Raw genomic sequence first — 21,315 nt, 5'->3', positions numbered from 1 at the left:
TAGGGCAGGAATAAAGGTCAGACCCTTGCTGACATGGTTGTCTTGATTAATCACTACACTAATCTCTATAACTCCTCTTCAGCAATATAATTTGGCCTCATCCCTTGCTTGTTTGTTGGTTGTTGTGGTTTTTTTTCCTTCCATTTTCTGCAACTTAGTGGTGAGAGAATTACTGAATAAACCCACATGGAAAATGCTACTTCTCTCTTTCCCACCTCTTGGCCAAACCTATGCCTCATTCCCCCTTAGTGTCCTGGGGGAATGTGTCTTAGTGTCCTGGGCAGCCTTAGCTGGTGGGGGCAACCAGCCCATGGCAGACAGTTGGAACTCTGTGATCTTTAAGGACCCTTCCAACCTAAGCTAAGAATCTATAATTCCACGATTCTTAGGGATTTGAGGAGTGATAGACAATTACTTGAATTACTAGGAACATGATGCATGGAACTGGCAAAATCAGTTCATTTGATACTATTTTCCTGCAGCTTTTTTTATGTAGGAAAGTACGAGGTCGGTGCAAGAAATCCTTAGCGTCCCTGTTCTCTGGGTGAAGTGTATTGAAGGGCTGAGCAGCCAACCATGGCTGAGGGCAGGAGGTGCTGGTAGTTTGGATTCTGCGACTAATACAGCTCTGGGGCTCATTGTTTTGGGACAAACACTTTTGAACACAGAGACTGTGCAGAGTCCATTAAGGATCACCAGCAGCATCAGAAGAAGATACAGAGGGGCTTGGAGAGGAGCAGAAGGCAGACTGAGTGAACGTGTGTAGTGAAGGGTAGTGAACCGAACCTGCTTTGGATGAACAAGAGGGAAGATTCCCTCCAGGTTACTGCCCAGTGGGAAATCAAAGAAATGAAGAAAATCACTCCGTGTTTCCTATTCAGCTCCTCATTCGGATCTGTTGTATTTTCCACTCCTCTGTGATTACGTCCGTGTCTCAGTCAGGTATTGTTTTCTGCTTGAGTTGGGAATGTTCCCTAAAGCTGTTCCGAGTGCGCAATACTCTCTCATTCTCTTTCCCAGGCCAATTTTGGAGTGAATTTTGGCAGATTACACAAGTGCAGAGTGTTTACTGTCCTGTCTTACATCATCATTTTCCCGTATCGTTTATTTTTCCTTTGACAGGTTTTTAACACTGCCAGTCTAATATGCATCAGAGATTGTCGAGTATTACCATAATGCAGTGTATTGTGGGTAATCCCATGCAAATTGTTCTGTGGAAAGTCATGCTAAATTATCTTCTTGGGGGGAGAAAGAAAAAGGCTTTTGCTTTCATTTATTTTAACCGTTTGTTCTTTGGATTTCAGAGCAGCTGCCAGTGGCAATGATTTAGAACAGTTGTTTGACACTCGGCACCATGTGAGGCGATGCTCCTCCTCAAAAGACATGGTGCTAAATGCATGGCGTTGTGTACTGTGCTAGGTTTATTGTATACGTGTCTCCAGTGTTCACATTTAAAACGTTGGTAGGTTGTCTAAGGAAAAATCTGAGTGTATGTTGGGTTGGCACAGTGAAGGTAGGCATTGCCAATTTTTCCAGCTCCATTGTATGAACATATTGAGGAAATACCAGTTCTTGTGAGCCTGAAGTGCATCAGATGTCTCTTGGAAGAGGCAGATCTGATCATACACGCTCTTGTTTTCTTTTTTTCTTTATTATCAAGGTCATTTGCTTGTAAACTGGCTGCTTTGTTCTTTCTGAGGTCCATATTACTTCCCCAAACCGAGACAGTAATCCTCCTTCTGGATGGAACACTTGATTGTAGTAGAAATGATTGCAGTGTCACAAACAGAGGATTATCGTTTTAAGTGGAAATCATAAAAACAGGTTGAAAAAGACTTCTAAGAAAGAGGCAGCTTGTTCTTATGCAAATTTTCTCAGGTAGTACAGCTGCAAGATAAGAAGTCTTGAAAGCCTATAATCTGGAGTCAGCATCTTCTCTGTTAATACAGGTTTGCCTGCGTCACACTGTGAACGGTCAGTAGGTCTCCAAAGACTCAGAGAAACTTAGTTTATTCTTCTGAGGCCTACATGTCTTTCTCTTTTTGCATGATGCTCTGGAGGTTGAGGCATTACTCAGCTGCTGTGCATTTGCTTCTGGCTGGTCTCCTCTGAAAAAGACAAAGTGGAAATATTCATTGCAGAACAAGAGGAAATATAAGCTGCTTTTGTGTGAGTCACATCAGTTATCCCACTTGATAGAGATAGTTGCCTCCCCCTCACCCTACTTCTGTCTCTCTGATCTTGTTTCCCTTTCTTCAGTCTGTTCCTTACAGCCTTCAAACACCTGATTTCTTTTTCTCTTTCTTTCCAAAAGCACAGTAAGTGGAGAAGTTAAAGTAAGCCTTTGCTGGTGGGATTATAAGAGCAGTAAAGGCTTATAGGTGGTTTGAAGAAGTTTGTGTCTAATTGACACTCATCCTTGGTAAACAAGTCCAAACGTCTGAGCTCATGCTGCTGGTAGGTTCCTTGTGGGCAAGCAACAGGGGCTCATATCTGCTGTAATAATGTAGAATATTCAGTTTTGATCTCTGTTGTTTTTGTTTGCTGGTTCCTTTCTTTTGATACTAATCGTATTCTCAGCCAAAAGAGTGGTTTAAAAAAACCCCATCAGCCATCAGACTACTTGTACCAGCGGACATCTGGGTTGGCAATAAAGTGAGCCTTTGGACTCCGCAGACCTATAAATCCTGGTTAGCAGCTGGTGGCAACTGTTTCACCTGGAGGAACTTATCTTGATGTCTGGCATCTGGTTGTGTGGTCTGTATTCCCAAGACCCTTCACAGGATGTCCCTCCTAACCCAACCTTCTTGTAAAAAGATCATTCTTTCTCCCTGGGCCTTTTGGTAAAATACGTCTGTTAAGGTAACTTTCTGACATATTCAAGCTGCAAGAAGCATCCTGTATCAGAATAATTATGCTAACACCCATTAGAACACAGCCAACAAGCCCCTTCTTTGTACTCCCATCCTTCACCTTCAAAGGGAGCAGTTACCAGGCTGGATTCCTCACCAAACAGTGTGTCTCTTTCCTCTCTGATCTGAACTGGGCACGTATGCCTTTTGTGCTTTCCTGTGTATCCTTGGCTTGGGAAATCAATGGTTCCTTTGTTGCTTTAGAAGTGCTAATACAATGAATTCTGGAATTGTAGTTGCTTACTGTCACTGATCACTTGGAAGTGTGTTAGGTGGGGAAACCAGCTTTGGCAGCTGGCTGAAGATAACCAAAGAGAACTTGTGAAATGAAAAAAGATAGAAAATTGACATGAGGAATCCTTCATAATATAGGGGAAAAGGCGCAGTGTAAGGGGACAGCCATACAATATATGTGAAATTTGAGAAACGAGAAAGGAAGGCTCAGAGCTGCAGATGGCTCTGTGCCCTTACCTCTCACTCATGAGTCTCTTTATGAAGACGTGTTTAAAGTAAATGTTTAAGGAGACCAACAAAGAGAAGGTCTTGGGCTGATCTGTGAATATGTGCATGACAATTTAACTGCAGGAGCTGGCGTGTGGCGTGGCCCAGGCAAGGGGACTGCCATCGGGTAGAAGTTTTGCTCTGGTGCCAATGGAAGCAGGAGTCAGAGGAAATGAGGGATTTAGTATAGAACAGACTTAGATCTGGAAAAAAGAAGCATGCTCCAAGGCATAATCAAAAGGCTCTGGAAGGAAACAGTGGACCCTCAGGACTGGAATAATAAGGAATTGTGAAGGCTGAGATTTGGATGCATGCTGGAGCTATTTATGCTGTCCTGGGGCCACAGGCATGTTGGCAGAGCTGGTAGGCAGCCAGGACAGGCACAGAGCAGAATGCTGTGGGACCACTCTGGCTGTTTTATGCAGGAAGACAATGTCTGCACGTTATCTGTCGGTGTTATTTTATATTCAACCAAGGCTACAACACACAGAATCAGGTAAACCTCAGGTTTTATTGCTGTAAGAGTTATAAGGGAACAAAGGAACTGAAGATTCAAACTGGTAAAATCATTAATAATGGCCAGTGGGGTAGATAGCAGACATCTCAAACATGCTAAACAATGTGCTCATTCTGATTCCTTATGTTTTAAAATTTACTCCAGAGGTTGAGAACCACCAAAAAAAGAAAAAACCTACGAGAAACACAAGGGCAGGGAAGCACAGTGACTGAGTTAATTGCCTTGATGGCATGAGTGAAGGGAGATGCAGTATACAAAGTTTGTCATTTGTTAAGACTCATATTTAAGTGAGCAGCATTGGTGGACATCCTAGTTAAGTCAGAACTAAGGAGAAGAGAGTTTCCCTCACCCAAAAGAAATCCCAAAGGGATTGGAGTTTTGGGGTGAGGCACAAAAGGGTCATTTGTATAGTGAAAATCTACTTAAAAGTCTGGAAAAATAGGTGGGATGTATTAATCATCACTGGGGTGGGAAGAAATGGATAGTAAGGTGACTCCAGCTACCACTCTGTTTTGGTCTGTATTTCTTTAATGACTGAGAAATGAGGAGAACAGTAAAATGCTAAGATTTACTGTTTGCAGCTGATATGAATTATACAGTAGGAAGGAGGACAGCAAGACTGTGGTTACGGGAATGGAAGATAAAATACAGACGGTGGCGGGGTAAAGCATGTTTGAAGGAATAGTTTAAAGCATTCAAACACATGGTTGGGTTCTGAATTAGCTCTGACTGTTCAGGAAAACATAAGTAGCGATTAGAAAGACAGCTCAATAAAGATATCTGTGCCATGTGCAGCAGCAACAATAAAGAAGAAAGTGAGTAAGATGCTTGTGTATGTGAGAAAATGTAGGCTTGGAAGATGCTATAATATCCCTATAGACGTGAATGGTAGTACCTCCTTTGGACTGCTTTGTCTGTTATGAGTTATTTTCTTTGTAAGGCAAAAGAGATAATGAAAGGGGGGGCTAGAGGAAGCACACAGTGGCCTGGAAGGCAGATTCGATATGGGAGAGTATTAGTGATACTTGAGCTATTGAGAGAGAAAGGGAAAGAGTGCAGAGAGCTCAGCAGTAACACTCAGCACTGTGCTGGGGAGAGGATTCACAGTGATGTGGATATTTGGTGGCAGCATAGCAGGAAGCAAACTCGCCACCCCATTAAATTCCACTCCATGTAACGTTGCTATCAGGCCAACATGCAGCTTTGCCGGTCTGCTTGTGTCTGTAATGTGCTAGCATGGGAACAGAGCACCAGAGATCCTGTGGGGCAGACAGCTATCAGGCTGGAGCATGCTGTGATGTCTGGGTCATGCTGTGCTGGCTTCTTTCTAAATGCACTCTAGTGCCTAAATCATTATGTTGGTGCAAGTGTGATACCATGATCCATCATGGGGTCTTATTTTGTATGGGGAAGAAAAGCGTACTAGTGTTGCTGTGTCATTTTGGTCAATACATATTTCACCTCTGGGATGGGCAGAATGGCATATGTTTTATCAGAGTAAGAGGGAAAGGCTTCAAAGCTTTCTATATTGCAGATTATAGTATAGTGAATTTCAAAATAAAATCTACTTTGTAATTTCCCAGTAACTATAAATACTTGCTCTGCTTTAAAGCCACACAGAAAAATAACAAGGTGTTGTGTAACATAGAACAATATGGAGGGCATTTCATGAAAAGATACAATTGGTTCTTTATATAACACATAATTAACCAGGAGAACCTGATAGTGAATGACATTATGGAGACAAATACTGTACTAAGAATGTTCAAAACAGGTTAGACGCTTTCTGAATAGCATCTGTATTTACGTTAGCCAGAATAAACATCATAAATCCTTTTGTTGCCAAGCATGTGGTGATCACCAGCCAGGATTAGGAAGTTATTTAACTCCCACGGTGAAATATGGCCAAATGAGTTAATCTCATAGCTGAAAATGCTTGGGTGGGCCTGGAGTCTGCTCACTTTTCTGTATGCTGAAGCTATTCATACAAGCAGAGAAGTGGAAGTAGAGAGGGAGGAAAAGTGATCCAGGGATTAAACTGCCAATTTAGGACTTGCAAAAGTTCAACTTCTTGCTTTCCCAGACTGCTTTTATGAGCTAATTCATTTGACACAGACTCTCAGATGTACTTAGAGCTCCACCTCACATTTAATCTTCAGGCACCTCAGGCTATAACCTGGCTGTGACTTGTTCCAGGTTCCATAGAGTTCACACAGCAGAAGGTGTACGAGTGAGAGAAAGCCGTGGGTAGACTACAGATGAATGTTGAAGGCACAGTCAGATGGGGTAACAGCAGTTAACCTGTTGCCAGTACTGGAACCTGCATTAAAGACAGAAATGTTCTTGAACAAAGCACTTGGTTGTCACCAGTGTAAAGTAGTTTTCTTTTCTTACACTGCCCCAGAATCACTGTATGACCTTGAACAGTTTCCCCATTTCTTCTTCTTGTCTGCCAAGTAGGAGAGTTAATTATCTGGAGCACTATTTGTTTTCTTTCAAGAATTAGCACTTATTTTTTCTATTTATTTTCTGTTTTGTTGTTGTTGTTGTTTTTCCTGACAAACAAACAATGACAACAACAAAAACATACTGACAATTCCCACTACTTTTGTTCTTTGCCCTCTGGACCTTCTTTATGGCTCATCTACGTTGGTTTTGCTTTCTATTTTTGTCCATCTTTTATTCCTGATTCAGCCACTTTTCACAGTTATGCCCCACATAAATGTATGCATTGGTCCCAGTGATACCCAAGAAGTGATCTGGCAAAACTGGACCTTCTGGTACCATGTACTACCTTCCATCTCAGGAAGCAATGCGAAAGAGGTGCACCAGCATCCAGCAAGTATGGAAGCATTCCATACCCAACCACTACTGCTCTGTGTGAGTGTGCAGTCTCTGGGGTTGGGTGATGAGAATATATCCCCATCTTTATGCTTACTTTGGTTGGCTATCTATGCTATCTGAATAAGTAGAACTTGACAACCAGTTTTACCATTTGCTAAATCCTCAGTTCTCTTACAAACAGGCCTTTCAGGCCTCTTTCTGCTCTCTGATCTGCTTTCCTCCATCCCTTGAACAATCTAGCCTGTAGCATCTTTAGCCAGGGAAAGAGTCCGTTTGAATGACAAATCAATAACCCATCTTGTGACGAAACAAAGAAGTTTGCTCAGTCCCAGCTGAATCAGAGCATCAGCTAAATTCAGCAGATTTTCAGGGAGGGTTGACAGCAAGCTGGGCCTTGTTTCCTCACCTAGTAGCCAAAGTACTGAGGAAAGCGAGGATGGGCATTCATAACGAAGCACACCTCTCCAACAGTGAGATGGGGATTGAGGTTTCCATTAGTTTTCCTCTTGTTATCATTCCTCCACATCAGCATCCACTGACCTCAACCACCCCTCCCTCTTTCTCATCCTTTTATCTCTCCAGTCCTTTTATCTTCTGTCTTTAACTCAACCCCTCTCATCTTTCTAGAAATTCAAGCTACCCAATTTTTTTTCTCCATCTTCAGCCTTTTCTGCTTGCTTAATCCCTTTGAAATCTTTTGGCCCAAATTTCTATCCCCTAAACTTTGTCTGTTTAGAATGTCATACCTACTGCTTAGGGATCTCTGGGCCATGAGAAAAACTGGCTTGTTCCCTACTGTCCTCATCTCAATAGCTGGTTCCCCATTGTGCATCAGCATGTTTTCTTTCACAGGGGTTTAAAGGACACTATCTTTTGGGGCTGGCCCAGGCTAAAATTTCATCTGCAGGCACCAAATGTTTCATTCAGCTGTGTGGTTTGTCCTGTGCAGCCTCGAAGTAGTTTCTATTAGTATTCCAATGGAGAGCTCACTGATGGAATTAGTGGGAAACCAGACTGCCAATTTATTTATACCCAGCCTTAGGGCATAACCATTGTGCATGTGTAAAGCTGTTGAGATGCAGAGTATACTCTGCATGTGTGTGTGTATGTGTTGACTGGAAGTAAGTTTGCAGGGAAAAATATTGCCTCAAGGATTGAACAGTGCCCAAAAGTGACCGTACTGTGTGCCAAAGATCCCTTTTCTCTGAACGCAAGAGAAAAATGATGGCTCTGAAATCTGTTGTCTACTTGTGTTTATTAATATCTTTCAACTCCAGTTTAACTGCAGCTCTTGTTACCCTGGTGGAGAGAGAAAATTCTAATTTAACTTCTGGAGTCCTTCCACCTTCAACAATATCTGTGTTATGAAACTATCGCTGCCTTTGGCTTGTGGGGTTGTTTAAAGCATATGAGTAATGAATAACGAAGTTTTCCCATTACATTGTCTCTTAGCCTGTGATGTGTTTTTAGGTAAATTGAGAGACGTTGGAAGCATTTAGTTGTGAATATATAGTTGATGCATCAGTGCTGAATGCGAATGAACTCTTTTTCCGGTATAATTTCATCAACTTTCATTAGGAGAATTTTTATTGCCATTATCTTGGCCAAATGATAAATCACGGAATAGCTTTCTTATTTTTCCCCCTCCTTCCGTGTTTCCTATTACTGTGACACAGTGTCATTTAGGAGATGCAGATGAACACCTCACTGCCCTGTTATGATAAAAACAGTTTGGGCAGAGAACAAATGTACTGGTTTAACTAGACCAAGAGCTAATAGGTTGTGTTCATTTAATTCATCTGATTAGCCATGTTGAGTTCCTCTGGAATGTTTCTTCCCACCAAATCATATATACAGATACATCCAGATATTAGAGCATGGTGATGTCTCTTACCATACTGTCTGCTGTGGTATGAAAAAATGAGAAGAGATTAGCAAATAATGTCTAGTTCCATTATTCTTTATAACAGCCAGGAAACTATAAACCTGTTATCCTTTAACATTATGTCTTCAAAAGACATGCATGAGGGGGCCCAGGGGACCAGTGGGCATATTTGTATTGCGCAGCAATGTGTGTATTGAGCCAATGCTGATCCAGACTGGCACTTTCATGTTATGAAGAGCAGAAACTATGCAAAGATATGAGCTGATCATCAAAGAAGAATACCTTTGTTAGCATATCCATGAGGCTAAACTAATTAAGACTGATGATCTTGTCTGCAGCTTTCTGGTACAGTTTTCTGATTCAGACTTTGCTTAGATTTTGCTGGCTTGGAAGACTGCACTGCACTCCGCTTCTCATACAGATGCCTCCAGAGGAGGATGGAGCCATGTAGGATTGTGATGGGGAAAGATAGGGTCTCTGAGAGTTCAGGACATTGCAGAGGACCTGATGGCAGGTAGAACAGCTTCCTCCTGCATGGTAGTGGCAAACGGGTTATATATTGTCACTGTGAGTAGAAACAATCCAGCTTGACTGCTGTGGAGCTTCTTAACCAAAATCAAAAGTTCACCACTTCTCTTTCTTTATCTCTTGTAGAATTTCAAGAATTTCAAGCAAGGCAGGAGGGGCTGGTTTCTACCCAGAGCACCAGCTCTTGGCACTGCTGGCAGATATCATTAATGCTGTTAGTTTGATGCATCAGTTCTGTCAGCATCTTCACTTTAATGGTAGTCACCAATGCAGCTCCAGCTCCTGCCTCTGCTGAGAGCTGAGGAAGAAGAGGGAGAGCATTGTCTGAGTTGGAAAATAAAAGACTGCCTGTGTTTGAAGTGAATTAAATGTGTTAACTTGTAATGTTCTAGCTGAGGTTTCCAGCTGTTATTCCCGAGCTGTCTGTTCTCGAAGCAATATGGGTCCATCATAAAGCAGCTAACTTCAGAGCATGAGCACTTACTGTCTGAGGCTTCTCAGGTGTATTATACTTTTATTATTATTATTTCTCTGTTCATAGTTTCCTAAGGCCTCTTCATATCCTGAATAAAACCCTGGGGAATTGTAAGCCCACAGGCTGAGTTTTAGCACTGTCACTATTCGCATCTCCTGGATTGATAGGTATTTAGTGTGCTGCCTGGATCCTGGAAACAGGACCCTAAGATACACCCCAGGGAAAGCCCCAAGATGTTCCTTGTATTTTTTACCCCTGAGAGAATAATTCCTTTGCTGTGGAAGTGACTTATTTTTGCTCAGAAATGTCACCATTTCCACCTGCCAATTGTAACTGCCACACTAAAATGTCTTCTGAAGTAAAATAATGGAAGTGAGGAATCTATGTAGAGCTGCTAGGCCCTCGTTGTTTTGTATTAATGACCATTGGTTCCTCTAAGCCTCTTCATCTATTTTCTTCCCATTATTAATAATTACTATAGTTCATTGCACCTGGCTCTTACTTAGCAAAGCTTGCAGTGATTAGGATGGGAGAAGAAATGGTGTTAGAGATTTGCTGACTGCTTTAAAGATATTTAAGAGACTTTCTGAGAGCAGAAGTCAGATCTCCAGAGTCCTTTGTCTACGCCTGGCAGGGAGGCTCTGTTTTCTCATATTGTTTGTGTGCTCTTCTAGGCACGTCCTCTGCTTATCTAGCTGTCCAACCACTCAGTATATGTACAAGCTCAAAATAATGCATTATTTGTTCATTATTCATTATTATAATTACCTATTCATATTTATTCATATAGTTTGAGAAAACAAGCAGAATTTCAATGTGGTTACTATAGGAAAATGTGTTTGTTATCAGATAGGGCTGCTTTAATGTTAGATTTTATTTGTACATGCTGGACTTGCTGGAGTTGAAGTGAAGGCATTCGCCTTGTAAGACATTTTGTGGCCTCTAACAAACATGAACCAAAAAAAAGCATTACAAGGGAGCTGTAGATGGTCACTTGGGAAGCCTCTTTTTTCCATCCACCTCCATGCTGTTGGCTCCCAATTTCTCTCAGCTGTGCAGAAGATCCTAGAGAAATTATAAGTGCAACCTTACATAGGAAACATAAACAAATTAAAGAAGGCAAAACAAAACTAACTACTAAGAAACAGGAGACTGGAGCTCAGCCCCCTGTTATCAGTTACTGGTATATTATATATATATAATATATAATATATATAATAAATGGGCTCTGTTACCTGTAAGATGTGCACTAACAAACACCGAGTGAAGGGTCAAGAGCAGGCCATGCTGGTGTGGAGCACACACTGTGCTTGTGGCTGGTGCCAGGGCTGTGAGCACGGACTTATGGCAGTTGCTAAGGAAACAGTCTTGGAAATGGGATTGGAGTTCTTGTCAGAAGGTTGGCTGCAGAAATGGTTTGTGCTTCAAAAGCACACGGGGCTGATACTGACAAAGGCTGCAATTGTTCAGCAATTGATTCAACCCCTGGTGTGATAGCATTAAGGAGTAACACATGATGTGATCACTAAATGCCAAAGATGAGGGATTTTGCAGTTTCTTTGGGTTATTTTCGGTGACTCTTTTGTGGTTTTGGAGGTTTTTTTTGGTCTCTTGCCATCTCACTGCTTGTGAGAAACTACCAGTAATTACACCGGATTACTCCTATGTAGGCCCTTGATGTGTTACTTTTTTGTTGGGTCTTTATTTTTTTAAGTAGTGAAAAAGCATGCACAGACAATTCAAAGTCAGGGCTCTTCCATGTGAGGATCCACAGCTTGAAGGAGTCCTCTTGGAAAGGTGATGTTGATAATCCCAGTCCTGTTTTTGCATTTCTTTGCCTGCACGTCCCTACTAGAGACATAGGCTTTTAATACACTGAGAAATTCCTCAGAGTTATTTGTTATTTTGCAATTACTTTGTAATTGATTTTCTTAAAAAGCAATTCATAACTTGTTAAAGATGTTCCCTCCTTCCCCTCTTCACTGTTTTTTCTCTAATCTCTGCCACTGTCCAGTATTTACAGTCATAAAACCTATTTGTTTCCCATTGCTTAGGGAGATGACGCTTCTAGAGAGAGAAAAAAGATGAGACCTAATGATTTGTAAGAGTGTATTTAGTCAGATCCTCTTGGGGTATGAGTCTAATTTGTACAGTGACAACTTCAGTGTAAGTAACCAGAGCAGTTACACTACTTGCCTCTGTTGCCTCTGTAAAATAGAAGCTATTTTAGAATAGATCCTGTAGAACAAATGCTATCATTGAATTCATGATTGACTGTATGGGAACCTGAATGAGGTGATACTGTAATACTAAGAGCTGTCCTTCTGAAAAACAGTCTCCCAACACCTGCGCTTTGTACACTCAGCAATGAAACTTCCTCCTTTTTTCCACCAGGGCCTGCAGCTGGGAACTCAAGAGCTGGAGGAGATGGGAAGCAAGTTTTGCCTTGCTCTGCTCATTCTGCACCTCAAATCCTTGCCCTGCAGCAAGAAGGTGATGGCTCAGGCAGCGCTACTCCTAGATCTGGAGGAAGAGATAACAATAACAGACCGGGCACAAAGGTCAGTGACAGTTTCCTTACAAATTTCATTTTCCTCTCAAAATATTACTTGAGCATATGGATGGCACTGTCTCAGTGAATTCATCAACAGGAAACTGAAGTTTCAGGTGATACTCTGTCCACCTCAGATCTCCTCTGTGGAGTCAATCTCCTACAGGGAAGATGTTCTCTAGGTGAAGGACTTTGATGGTATGATTTAGAAACAGTATGCCTGATTCTGCAAGGATTCGCACAGTCATTCCTCTTTTCCTCACAGCATTGTATCCTACAGACATATGAAGCATAGGTTTGTGATTTTTGGTGCGTGTGATGAAGTCATTATCCAAACAACCATATGGGAGGTGTTTTTTCCTAATTGCAAAATTCATTTCTTAGCTTCCTGTGTTCAATGGGATGTATGCAAGTGAGGTTGCCTCATATGTGGGGAATTTGGCCTGGGTAAAGGTCAGAATATGGGATGCTTCAGCTGTGATGAAGCAGAAATGTATGTGCTCTTTCTAAACCATGCTATTCCTAGTTCTACATGCAAGCACTTACTCTTGCAATATTGTTTTTCCAAGACAAATGGAGGAAAAAATAACTGAGTGATGTGATATGATTTGAAGTTCCCAGTGGGTTTGTTATCAAAGAGTGCTTCCAGCTTCATCAATGAAAAGCCAATTTTTTCTGTTGCAGAAATGCCCCCATAATTTACAGCAAACTTCCAGTCTTCCCCCTGCAGGAATACTTAACTGACATTCGCACCACCTGTTCCTCATGCCTGAAACCATTCTTACAAGCTTGTTCGTGGTTTTTAATGTTTATGGGGAACAATGAAAAAAAGAGAACTAAAATATAGAGACATTCCTTTTGTATAGCTGTGCTCACTTGTACATATGAACACATAAATGAAGCAATTAACATGTATCCTAAATGGTTTCAGTACTGGGGACAGCCATCCGAGAAATCGTTGGTGTCTCATTAGAGAGAGCTACTGAAGCCTGGCCAGGTGGATGAATTTGAGATATAAATCAGATTTTCCAATTCTGAATTAGAGCTGGAGGAGTTTTTGCATGAAAGTAACTTCAGGGAAGGAAAATATTGAACTCTGACTTGTCCCAGACACTGAAAATAAGTTGGTCATACCAACTCCATGAGCACTTTCTCTCATTTGTGTGGTTTTCCATTACCTTTTTCTTTGGTTGGTTTCATGTTAGTGAGCATTCATTTCATTTTTCCTGATGTTGTGTGGGCGATGAACCTTTACCAATATAGCAGCTCTCTAATGACAAATACTTTTAAAGAAGTTAAGAATTAAAGAAAAATCCCTTACCTTGTACAGCTCCCATGCCATTCCATATCTGTTTGTGGTGGTCAAAAGCAAAGCGCTCTGTCCCTTCAAGGTTCTGTGTCATCTGGGGATGGGATGTCACTGCTGAAGGCAGTGTGATGGTTACTTGTTCATTTTCACTCCAGTGGGTGGAATTGCAGATTTATGGAGTTCTGATGGGTTAGGTGCAATTAGTTGGCATTTGTAGTACAAGTAAACATTACATTGTTTGCTCCTGTCTAAAGATTTGCCATATTACAGGAGCTTTTTGCAAAAGATCAGGAAAAGGGAGATGTGGGGACCAAGGGGCTTGGCTTGTAAGTGTATTCTATTTTATGATAAATAATTCATTGAAAAGGATTGTGCAGCTTATTGATTCTGATTCAGAAAATTAATATTTTGCTTCTGGGTTTCTTTGAGTCTCGCCAAGAGAACTGCATAATTTGATTTTAGAGGGAATAAGAGGCCTAAAGCAACCAAAGGAAGAATGCAGAATAAAGAGAGCACACTGCTATGGGCAGGAGAGCAGCTGTATCCAGGCCTCTCCCCCAGCTCAGACTTTGAAATAAAATAATGCATAGACTATGAAATAAAAAACTGATTATCCATCAGAACTGGAGGTTGCAGTGTGGGGTTCCACTCGGTCTAATCTTACTCTGTAAAGATGAAATCCAGTCTTTCTCCATTTAGGTAGCACAGGGAGCTCAGCAGAGTCTTTCTGCTTACTGGTGGTGTGTCACTACATCAATGGTAATTATAGTCTACTTTTGCCAAGACTAGAGCTGTCTTTCATGGTTTAAGGAGCAGGAAGTGTTTATAGCTTAGAACCAGTGCTGTTGTCTTCTGTAGTTACCACAAAGAACACTTGAACACTTTCTATGCTTTCCTCTTGTGAGGATGGAAATAACCCAAATTATTTTTGTACCTTTGCCAAAGCAGAGTTGAACTCGGGGCCTGCAGGTGCTACACAGGAGCGACCTAAATGGTTACACTGTGGGATGTCTTTCTTGTGTGCTTTACACTGTGAGCAGAGGTGGTTTAAACACCTTGCAGGCAATCCCTTTTCCAGACCTCTGTACTGTGTAATGAATAGTGGGTGTTTAAGTGGGAGCCAATGGGTCTGACTGCAGCTTAAGTTTGTTTTTGGTAGAGCGTGTTGCAGAAGACTGTCTTGACTGACTTTCTCACCTAGAGAAAGATACACATATGGATGTTTCCTATCAGAGCAGGATTAACAGTGTCAGAAGAAAACGATGACTGTCACTCGACCTTGATGAAAATACGATCTTTATTTAGTTGATAAGGTTCTATTTTGCAGAAAACATGCTGAAATTGCTCTGACCACTCCAGCTGTGATCAGTGAGATTAATTGCACAGTGCTTATGTTCAATACATCTATCTAATTTTCTAAATGTGCATTTCTGAGTGCCCGTCTCTATAGTACTCCGGGTGACAGGTCAAGCCATGGAAAGAGAAGTTAATCCAGTACTGGACAGATCTGACTTCCAGGTGATATGTCTCATGGCAAAGGTACATAGATCACAAGCCAGAGGTCTTTTATGTTACGAAACTCCTACGGTTCATGTTCTGCGTTTGTGTCTTTTTTTTTGTCATGGTGTCTGGTGTGCGTGGCATTGACTTGGCATCTCAGCATCTCCCTCCAACAGCGAACATTTTCACCTGTCAACGTTTATAACTGGATGTGTCTTTTAATTTTCCTCTTAGAGCTCTCTCTGCTCAGGGCATTTTGCAGCCTTACTTTTCCGCTACTGCTGTGAGGAGGATGAAGGAGCAGGCTGGACACTGGCTACTTCTCTAGAATAAACTATTTGCTCTGTCAGAGTCAGTGAGCGGTAGATCGAAGCAAGGTAATAGCTACTGGGGAAATGACTGGTCTAATGGAGGCATCTTGTGTGAATGGGGGATTTCTCCCACCTGATTTCATAGTGTTCAGTGTACAGTCTCCAGTGAGCCGAAGAAAGGTGTGCTAAACCTTTAGTGGTCCTAACAAAATGTATTTTGGAACACAGGCAAGAATTCCTTCTTGACCTCAGTCTAGCACATACAGTATATGAAGTCATTCAGGAGCATTAACTGTGTAGTAAGTTCCCAGCAGAGGCAGGGTAACAAAGTAGCTATATCTGAAAATAAGCAAAAAGGGAGTTGAATTTTTGTCTCTGGGGCTACATTACTAATAGAACAGTAGAGTATTTCCCCCAGAACCTGGAAATCCTTGGAGAACATGAAATTCACATAACAACTCTTCATCTCTGGTTCTCTAAGGGCAGCTGTCTTAAAGACCAACAGGTAACTACTGAGATTATTGCCATGAGATGCAGTGAGATCATAGGATTCTGGATTACCTGAAAGTGCTTGACTGTGTGGAAATAGTTTAACTCTGAAATCTCTACAGTACACTGCAAGTTCCTTACTCAGATATTCTCTCTCCACAAAAACCTCCTATTTACTTCCTACTCAATGCTCTACTCAATGCTGTACCTTTCTAAAACTGGGGAAAGTCTAGTAAGGGGACGTTTGTTTTAGCTCTGTTTAAATGGTATGTAAATGATGTGCTAGCAGAGTCCTGGAACCAGTACTCCAAAGGTTGTTGGTACCTAATATATTGCTTCCCATGATTATTAGTTGAAGACAAAAACAAGTGATTCTTTAAATGTTTCCAAAAAGAATATCATCCAGAGAACATCCTGCAAACTTCAGAAGCATAGATGCATCTGGGGATGGAACAAACTCTTGATCATCCTAATACAATTCTCATAACTGCCTGTCTAGTGATTAAATTGTTCAAGGTATCAGCCAGCTTTTAGTTAGCATCCTGTGCCCCTGGGGCATTTCTCCTTAACTCTCACACTTGTTTAGGTGCCGTCACCCTCATATTGCACAAGACCTACTAAAGAACTTAGTAGTTTGTGGGTTTTTCTTTTCAGAAACTTTTTATAGGTGTTTTTCTGCATCAAAAGGCTATTCCTCTACCAGCAGGCCAGTTTTAAGGACCATTCTGCCAAGTCAAATGTCAAATATGTGGAGGGTTAACTGCATTTTGCAGCCATCTTCTGAAAAACAAGGTAATGTATCAGTTGATTGTAGAGGCATTTTACTCTCTTATCTCACAAAGATACAGTGCTGTAGATGTTGGCCTCACAACTCTGCTTTTGCTCAAGAAGAGCCACTAATTCTTGTATTTCCAGCCATGTCTTGCAGTCAGTTCAGGCATTCGGAAGCTGTCTTCTGGGAAAACAAAATGACAGCATGTACTTCAGACATCATGTTTTTTGATAATAAGTTTCATGCCTCATTTGCTATGAAACAATTGGGTTTTAAGTCAGTGCTGCCCAGGTAACTTCACATTTTTCATGACCACAAAGAGGATGAGAAGTGACTGCTCACTAAGAGCAGGTTTCAGAAAGCATTACCTTGTTAAGGGTGTTTTCCCCTTTTTCCTCATGTTTTGAACGGATGGCACTTCTGTTCATTCTCTTTTTGCATTTGTGCCTTTGAGTGTTTTGCAAACACTGCAGCAGTTGTAGCCCTTTGTTTGGGAGGTGTTTCTTACATACTGAGGCAGACCCTTGCAAAGTCATTAAGTGTTTTCTGCTGACTCAGATATTATTCATCTCTTGTGTTTCTTTATCATTTCTTATGTTTCTTGAACAGAGATAAATTTCTCTCCTCCCCAGATGGTAAATATACCTTACTGTGATATTAATCAGAAGCAGAATGTTTAATCACTACCATGGCCCTTTGTCCAGGTGCAATCTATTCATCTTCCATACAGTGAGCAGTTAAAATGGTCAGTGAGTGGATGGCAAATCCAATAATATACAAGAAGGATTTGTAGATCATTTGGAACTGTGCTTGCTCTTCTCCTATACTTCATTGATGCACCATCACAATCCTAGATAGTATTGAACTGTTGGATTTCCCATCTCTTCTCTGTAATGCATCCTCGCCTGATTATGGCTGTGCAAGCAATTCTGCTCATCTTTTAAGCTATGTGGCCAAAATGCCATTCAGATCAAAATAGAGTGAAGCAGACCCAAAGGTGGGAAGTTCAAAGAGCAAAAGAACAAAGAAGGAACGAGGCGTGTTGGTTTCAATTCATGCATCTTTAACACATATTTAAACAGCAGAATTACGACATGATAGTTCTGTGCAGTGATGGCAAATGGCTCCCTTGCTTCCTGGTTTGTGTCTTCCTCTGCTTACAGGTGAATGTGGGTTTCATTTGTTGTTACAGTTTTTTGTTTGTTCGTTTAAATTATATGAACTGGAACTAATTTTGGCTGAAGTGTTTGAGTGCAAGACAGTGCTTCACCCTCCCAAATGCCCCATCTCCTCATGGTTCCAACAGGCTGAGTACCTGATCCACTGGGGCAGTCTGTACGGTTGGACTCTGGGGAGTCCTCTGACACATGCATGGAGATGAAAGGGCTCTTTCATCATTTTGTGAATCTAATTCCCTGGAAAACATCAGCAGGAATCATCTGGTAGTTTTGATTCAGATTTCTGTTTGATTGAACGTTCATTTTTCTTTAAGTAAAGATTTGGAACATTTTTAACCTTGATCATCTGTAGACATTAAATATCTTGGGGCAGCTTTCAGAAGGAGAGGTTATTTATTGATTCCATTTTTTAGCTTGGTCACAGGTTATGTAGCTGTTAGAGGAATTTGAAGTTTCTACTGCTTTGTGAACATCTATGAATGTGATATTCCTGTGTTTGGATGCCTGAGCAAAAAGGGCATGGTGATGATGATAGCTTATTAGGTAAATCCAAGTTTCGTGTTTGCCATACTGTGTCATGTTAGTGGTGTAGAACATGGAGCAAAAGGAGCTGCTAATGTATTTCATATAACTCTTCAAGGGCACCGCCTAACTTTTAACAGTAAAGGAGTGTGTCAGCTATGAGAGCAGCTGCAGAGTTCTGCGGTAGACTCACATTACTGTAAGGAGTCAGAATCAGTTTATGACTACCAGGAGGTATTGCTTAAATACATATATACTCTACAGTGCTCTTTCATACAGATGCTGCAAAAGGGGAGTATCTTCTTTCTGTCCAGGGTCTGACGTAAAACCTTGATGTGCCTGCTCATGAGAGGAAACACCTCCAACTTTGGATTTAGATCTATTACTGGATTCAGATTTTACTCTCAGTACATATATATTGATAATTGTGTTTTGTAAATAAGAACATGAACTTTCTTCCATCCCTCCCTCCCTTCATCCTTCTCATCCAGCACTCTTCAGTGTCTCTCCTTTGTTAGTGTGAGAATACAAGCCCAATGAATTCTGTGGAGGTTCAGCCGAGCAATGCAGTCTATAATTAATGTATTTGGTATTCAGAAGGCTTTTATGTAGCTGTGCACAGGTGAGCCACTGTAATTCAGCAACTTTTCATTAACACTTTCTGGAGCTGTCCCTGTTTTCTTCCTATTGATTTTTATTATTATTATGAAATAACCTTGGGAGCCACACAGATCTTGTTGACTGTTACCAAATACCAGTCCAAGCCTATCTCAGGCTGGGAACAATTATTCATGCTTACTTCAGAGGTAATTCATTTATCATTTAATAGCTAATAATAGCAATTTAAACAGCAGTAGGAAGGGATGAGATGAAAAGAGCAAATGGCAGAAAAAGGAATCACAGAAGGACTGCATGCTATCATATCGAAGGTTATTCAAATTACTGTACACGTACAGATCTGACTGGAGTACCGATAATGAACTTGTATATATCCAGCAGAACAAATGGGCTCTGCATTGCCCTTTCTGTGAGGCACATTGCTACTGCCTGGTATTAGACATTTTCGTATTGATTAGGAGCATCTGTATTTCTGTGGTACAGTCCTTTTCCCTTAAAATCGTACTTGAAATGTGGAAGTCATTGGGTCCCTTCACATGCTGGGATAAAAATTTACTTCTAAAGCAATCAACATTAATTTATGAAGTTATGAAATATCTCCCAAAAGACTGGATTATGAGGGATATGCACTTCCGTCTGAGGTGATCTTTATAGACCAGGATAGTGCTGACACTGGAACGGGATAGAGTCTTTCCTAGAAGTCACAAAGGATAATGAGAGGATTGATATGTTTAGACTTACAGTCATTTTGAATGCAGCCAGATGCGACAATTTTGGGTTGACCATGGATCAGGTGTTTAAGAGGCAGTGTTAGGACACTCCATATAACATTATTGCAGAGCTAGGTGGTGAAGGCTTTACCACACATCAGTCCTGCACAGCATTGATGGCGGCAGGGTTACGTGTGCTGCTACTGTTTAAAACATTAGTGTTTAAAATGGATGTCTTCTGTCGTGGGCAAAATATGATAGAAGGAGCTGCATCCTCAGTGAAACCATCAGTGGGATCCACGTTTTCCTCAGGTCAGAATTTTATATGTATTTAAGTTTCTCAGGCAATAAGAGCAAAGGAAAGCATTGTGGTTCTGATACAGTGATGCTCATCAGCACACTGTGTCCCCATCTCTCTGTTCTTTCTCTGCAGAGGGAACACATGAGATTTGTGCTTTCGAGGCAAACAGCTTATTGCAGGTTTTGGTCTGATGCCCAGCCTGCAAATGAGAGTCTGACCAGGCCACTTGTACTGTGGTGACAGTATACAGCTGCTATCTAGGAGCATATCAAAAATCTTAGCAAGACAAATGAGAGACTGAACAGTTATAGGGATAGAAAAAGACAGATAAATTCATAATTAAAGCTGTCGAGTTGCAGTAAAAGGAACATTTAACTTGGAACGAAAGTGGGTGGGCGAACAAAGTGTCGTATTTGGAGGTGAAAGTTGGCACTTGAACAGCATTTTTAAAGTACTCCAAAGCCACCTCCACTGACATCTCAGCTCTATTGTATATTCTGTCAGAGGCTCTGGCTGTGCAGTGTATTGTGGCTGTGACTCATGCGCAGCCCCTGCTGCTTGCTGCCATATGAGATATTAGAGAGACAGACATGGCAGGAGTATTGTGTGAGACTGAGGTAAATACGTGCAAGTTGGTGTTTTTAGACCCAGCACACACATGTACATGGACATATATGCATAGAGGCATAAACATGTAAGCCAGCTGCTGTAGCCTGTGGCGATTCATTATATCGTCTCAGAAACAGTGGGGGTTTATTAAGATGTATAAGCTAATGAGATATTAGCAGGAAGAATTTGTGAGAATTTGGCTGGAGCTGGGCCTGCAAAGATGTGATGATAAGATCATGTGATGTTAATACTTCATACGGATCTTCACAGAGGGTTGGAACTTGATGATCCTTGAGGTCCCTTTCAACCTGAGTATGGTTCTGTGAATACTTAACATCTGAAGAACACACACACACAAAAATAAAGCCTAAAATCTCAAATCCAATTCCCATGAATACTGGGGGAGTTCACTCACAAGATGAAGACCTGTGCCATTTTGGCCACGGCCAGTCTGTAGATAACAGTAGTTCAGGCTGAGCAAAGACAACATGCCAAGCACTGGCCACCACCAGAGCAGGAAGGAGAAGCAGGGTCTGTACACTGTAAGAGGATAGAAGAAAAAACAGCTGTTTCCAGCTATTAGAGCGTGTTCTTTCCATGTTTCTCCCCTGATGCAGTCGGAGTCCCTTGCTGAATATGTCTCTCAATCCTGCATCCATTTCTTCTTGGTAAAACTTGTGTTTTTCGGATGGATGTGAAGCTAATTTCTGGAAGGATGAGTTTCATTTTTAAAGTAACAGAAGCAGGCTTTGTGTGGTTACGCTTTCAAGTACATCCTTAACC

At 41.3% G+C, this 21,315-nt stretch overlaps 1 protein-coding gene across 1 annotated transcript in view; it reads left to right on the top strand.

The window, feature by feature from the left end:
• The window catches only part of LOC146753055 (cytosolic carboxypeptidase 4-like), a 114,806-nt gene that overhangs the window by 58,958 nt on the left and 34,533 nt on the right, over positions 1–21,315 (top strand). The window contains exon 5 of the mRNA XM_085530998.1: positions 12,057–12,223. Within this exon, the coding sequence (XP_085387124.1) occupies positions 12,057–12,223 (167 nt within the window). The remainder of the gene's footprint in view (positions 1–12,056; positions 12,224–21,315) is intronic.

This window comes from Coturnix japonica, unplaced genomic scaffold (genome assembly GCF_054131305.1).
Source record: "Coturnix japonica strain WE unplaced genomic scaffold, WE-NBRP24 Scf040, whole genome shotgun sequence".
Classification (NCBI taxonomy): domain Eukaryota; kingdom Metazoa; phylum Chordata; class Aves; order Galliformes; family Phasianidae; genus Coturnix; species Coturnix japonica.
This window is presented reverse-complemented; position numbering and strand designations above follow the sequence as displayed.